This window comes from Hemitrygon akajei, chromosome 10 (genome assembly GCF_048418815.1).
Source record: "Hemitrygon akajei chromosome 10, sHemAka1.3, whole genome shotgun sequence".
Classification (NCBI taxonomy): Eukaryota; Metazoa; Chordata; class Chondrichthyes; order Myliobatiformes; family Dasyatidae; genus Hemitrygon; species Hemitrygon akajei.
In genome coordinates, this window is record NC_133133.1 from 18,809,480 (window position 1) to 18,814,289 (window position 4,810).

Consider the following 4,810-nt stretch of genomic DNA (forward strand, 5'->3'; position numbering starts at 1 on the left):
TGTTACAAAGTGCGGACCCCGGGTTACACTCGGCTCCGCAGCAACACCCGCCCCCTCCCCCCCCCCCGTGTCCGCCCGGGACAATGGGCCGGCGCGCGAGCCTCCCGGGGGCCACGCCGGCCCGGCCAATCACACAGCGAGGAGTGCCACGGCCGACCAATCAGACGCGCGGCTGCCGCGCCCCGGAGCCGCTCGCGCGCTCTCGCGCTCTCGCGGTAGCTTCGCCGCCTTAAAGCTTCACTTCCGCTGCAAAGTCGGCCATTTCATCGGCGCCGGCAGGAGTTCGGAGTGCTGTGTGGTCAGTCAGCATATAATTAAAAAAAAAGAGACACTTGTATTCAATATTTAACACAAAGGACGCGAAGGTAAATTGAAGAAGCTCGAAATGGCAACAGACAAGCTCATAAGTTTCAGTAAGGATTTCCTGGCTGGTGGCGTGGCTGCTGCTATCTCCAAGACGGCCGTAGCCCCAATCGAGAGAGTGAAGCTTCTACTGCAGGTAATCGAGGCCTTTTAATGCAATTTCGGCGTCGCGAACAGTTGATTATCTTTTCTTTCCTCAGTACTAAAGCAGACTGCCGGCGGGCGACATGACGGCATTGCATCCACTCTTGGTGGTTATCCGTAGGAAAAATTGGCTCTAATGAAACTATTTTTTCCTCCACTCGAGTAGAGTAGAATGTAAAATGGAGCTTCCTCCTTCGATCACCTAGTACCTTACTGAAAATGAGTGTGTCTTCCCCTATTCGGCTAATAAGCATCTACTTAGCATTTACGTTAAAGCGTTTTGCATTCATGTGGCCGCCATCCGTAGTGTTTTCTTTATTTTTTTAAAAAAATGTACATTTTCAAACGTGACTTACAAGACAATCAAGGTCGTAGCAAGGAGAAGGAGCGCGGCCTATTGGACAAGGCCAGTTAACATTGATGGAGGAGGCGCCAAGAGAGGGAGGTCTAGTCTGCAGTCATCTCGGCCTCGCTTCCTACTGTGGATCCGGAGGCGAGCCGGGTGGGGGAATTAACCCGATGGGAGAGGATTTTAAGCATTTTTTAGTAAAAGTTGTTCAGTGATGGTTAGAGGAACAAGAGCTTCCTGGGTCCGACCTGTTCATTGTTCCCAAGGCACGTGTATTGTAAGGGGGGAGGGGGAATCTGTCGGTAAAATCACCAGGATCTCTCTTGTTCAGTCTGTAGTGAGGTTGTCGTCGTGACAAGAATTTGGATAGTTTCAGCTGTTCTGCCCCTCCCAGAAGGTGTTTCCCTGCTTGCTGCGATGACTAATCTCGCGGAATCCCGCAGTCGCTGTGCAGAGGGACGGGATGCGCCGGCTCGGCGCTGCAGAGCGCCAGTGACTGCGGAATTCGCATGCCGATGGGTCGGAGCTGCAATACAGCGCACCCGCCATCGCTCTCGGGGCTTTTGCAGTCTGCCCGGTGCAGTAGGCGCCCAATGTCATGGCTCTCCAGTGCAACCGGAAACGCAAGCCGGTAGCTAAGGAAACGGTGTGCAGGCAATGCAGTTGGAAGGTCAAACCTGCCCTGGCCACTTAGAAGTCGAGACAGGGTCACCTTAGTGCTTGGGGGCGGGATTAGTTTGCGAGCGTGGCTGCTTTGTACAGATCAGCTTCGCCAGTGTAGAGTCCAAAGGATGTTTAAATATCGCTTTAGGTCTGCCATTCCTGGCCATTTTGATACCCCCAACTAATTTGAGTGTATCTATTACAGGTGCAACATGCGAGCAAGCAGATAGCAGCAGAAAAGCAATACAAAGGGATAATTGACTGTGTTGTACGCATCCCAAAAGAGCAAGGTTTCATCTCCTTCTGGCGTGGGAATTTGGCCAATGTGATCAGATACTTCCCCACCCAGGCGCTCAACTTTGCTTTCAAAGATGTGTACAAGCAGATCTTCCTCGGTGGTATTGACAAGAAACAGTTCTGGCGCTACTTTGCTGGTAACCTGGCGTCTGGCGGTGCTGCCGGGGCCACATCTCTCTGCTTCGTCTACCCACTCGACTTTGCCCGGACGCGCCTGGCCGCGGATGTTGGGAAGTCTGCCGCAGAGAGGGAGTTCTCGGGTCTGGGCAACTGCCTTGCCAAGATCTTCAAATCGGATGGTCTGAAGGGACTTTACCAGGGCTTCAACGTGTCCGTACAGGGCATCATCATCTACAGAGCTGCATACTTCGGGATCTATGACACTGCCAAAGGTGAGCCTGCGACGCCTCGTCCGTGCGCGCTCGTGTTCGCAAAGTTGCTTCCTGCAGGTGCTAAGCGTTACCGTTCTCTTTTCTCCTCCAGGAATGCTCCCAGACCCCAAGAACACCCACATCGTGGTCAGCTGGATGATTGCTCAGACTGTGACAGCCGTTGCTGGTGTGACTTCCTATCCATTTGATACTGTGCGTCGTCGTATGATGATGCAGTCTGGGCGGAAAGGAGGTAGGTTCTGGGCACAGGAGCCAGTCGGTCTCTTGTAGCTGTTGAGTTCGTATCTTTATTGCATGCTTAAGACAGAACTGAGCTTGTTCCCTGACGTGCAGCACCTACACAGTAAACAATTACCATCACAGTAAGAAATATTTTAAAAAGTACTGCAGAAGGAGCTTACTGGAGTTCCTGTGGCTGTAATCGTCCTGAGCGGGAATATTTACTGATTCCTTTTGGAGCTGGACATAGTCCTCACTCCCTGCCAGCATTGTTTATGGGAGGGGTGAGAGAAGCTGACAGCTAACTACTATTCGTGGTTGCTCGACACTCCAGTGGAGAGTCGTGCTGGGTAGTTGCATTGTGTGGGATCTCACAAGCCTCACTATTCTGGGTAGAGCAGAGCGACCTTTCATTTCACCAATCATTTGCCCCCTTGTATTCCTTCCCCTCTACGCTTCTGCCGCCTTTCTTTCCAGTCCTGATGAAGGGTTTCGGCCCAAAACGTCAACTGTTTATTCCACTCTGACTGACCAGCCGAGTGACATTTTGTGTTACTTTTGATGATTGGTTGAGGTTTTCTTTGATAGAGGTTGAGCTAACTTTTCTTTTTAATTCTTTCTATTTCCAGCTGACATCATGTACAAAGGAACAATTGACTGCTGGAAGAAAATCTTGCAGGATGAGGGTGGCAAAGCTTTCTTCAAAGGTGCTTGGTCCAATGTCCTGCGAGGCATGGGTGGTGCTTTTGTGTTGGTCTTGTATGATGAATTCAAGAAATTTGTTTAAATGGTCACAGACGTCAATGTTGCGTGAACCAGTGTTGTACTTGTAACATATCTTGTACATTCATGGACTTTCTCAAAAATTACACCTATTTATAGGGGCCCATCTGGTAAAAAGCTGGTTTGGGTTACGAAGCGACCATGTTAAATGACCACAATCATTCTCTGTACACTTAGTATCATTCCGTAATGATGGGACTAAATCATTTCATCCAGCCGGTCTGCTCTTTTTAAATTACTGTAACTAAAAAATAAAATTGACAGTGTAAATGTCTGTAGCCTTTATTAATGTTTCATTTATATCCACACTTCTCAGCCAGTCTGTATACATTTTTCATAGGATTTGTCCCTTTGTGCATATTTTGTTGTCCCTGGGGCTAATTGTGGATACAGTTATTATTCTGTTTCCTGATCTCGGGGATGTGTCTACTGTTTATATGAAGGAGTTCACCGATTTTTATTTTTAATGCAGCAGACCATCCAGCTTCCTGTTCAAATGGCTTTTTTTTTGTCAGCCTTGACATTAAATACTAAAGAATTATGATTTCATTGGCAGGTACTCTTGTGCAGCCAGTTGCCTGAATTGCAAGTTGTAGTTTGTACTGTAGGAGCTTTTTTTGCCTTAATATACAGGCCATTTAAACAGGAAAATGTGAATTCTGTTGCCTATAAAGTCATCTTGGGCCTGGGATATGTATAAAGTATTTTTTCTTTATGATTATTGTCTACAGCTGGTCTCCTCATACAACTTAAAAGACTTGCCCTGGACTGGCTTTTGCAGACATGCTTGTATAGCAAATTAGATTGGAACACAATTTGATGCTTGGTTGTAAGTCATAATTTTGCAGCGGAATGAGTATAGCTGCCAAGGTGGCGTGTTGACAGCTGTGTTTTGGATTAGCTTGTAGCGGGCTGGAATGGTGTGAAATTCTGGGTGTGCAGCTACACTTGTCACTATGCCATGTCTTACAAAGTAGTAGTTTGATCTTCCTAGACAAATGGTTGTATCTGATACATTAATGACTTTATTCCCAATTTGAAACACTTAAGATAAATCTTTAGTCTTATCAAAACCCTAACTCGTTTGGATGCTTTCAGTCCCTTTTCATTGGCTGATATTGCACCAGTAAAACTGCCCTTGGTTGTTGATCCATATTAACATTCTGTAAAGTCTATGAATGGTTACAAAGTGATTGAATATTAGGATTTTGCTTGTAACTATGTTTAACAGGTATAGGCTTATCAGATCTGACATTAAAACATTTTTATTGGGTTCAATTGAAATCGTGGGTCTTGAGTAATGAAATGGCTGCTCATTTTATTTCTAGCAGCTTGTTTGAACTTCATGCCTGGGTTACAAGTGAGGATGGGTAAGGTTTCTGCCTGCTGGATAAATCCATTCATTTTGCTCTGACCCCCAACCCCATTTTGTTTGTTGTCTCCTTCCAGTCCATGTGAAGGATCTTGACCTGAAACATTTCCCTCCACAGATGTTGCCTGACTTGCTGTATTCCTCCAGCAAGACTGACACTAGTCTCAGCAGGATTAATATTGATGAAGCTGTCATTAGCTTCGGTGTTACTGGTCTGGGGGTTGGTAA

General features: G+C 46.9%; 1 protein-coding gene across 1 annotated transcript; it reads left to right on the forward strand.

Annotated features, from left to right (window-relative positions):
• Positions 1 to 241: 241 nt before the first annotated feature.
• slc25a5 (solute carrier family 25 member 5) lies at positions 242 to 3,484 on the forward strand. Its single transcript, XM_073057845.1, has 4 exons — positions 242 to 499; positions 1,725 to 2,208; positions 2,300 to 2,440; positions 3,057 to 3,484. The coding sequence occupies exons 1-4, from the start codon at positions 386 to 388 to the stop codon at positions 3,212 to 3,214; spliced, it is 897 nt and encodes a 298-aa protein (XP_072913946.1). The 5' UTR covers positions 242 to 385; the 3' UTR covers positions 3,215 to 3,484.
• Positions 3,485 to 4,810: the final 1,326 nt, after the last annotated feature.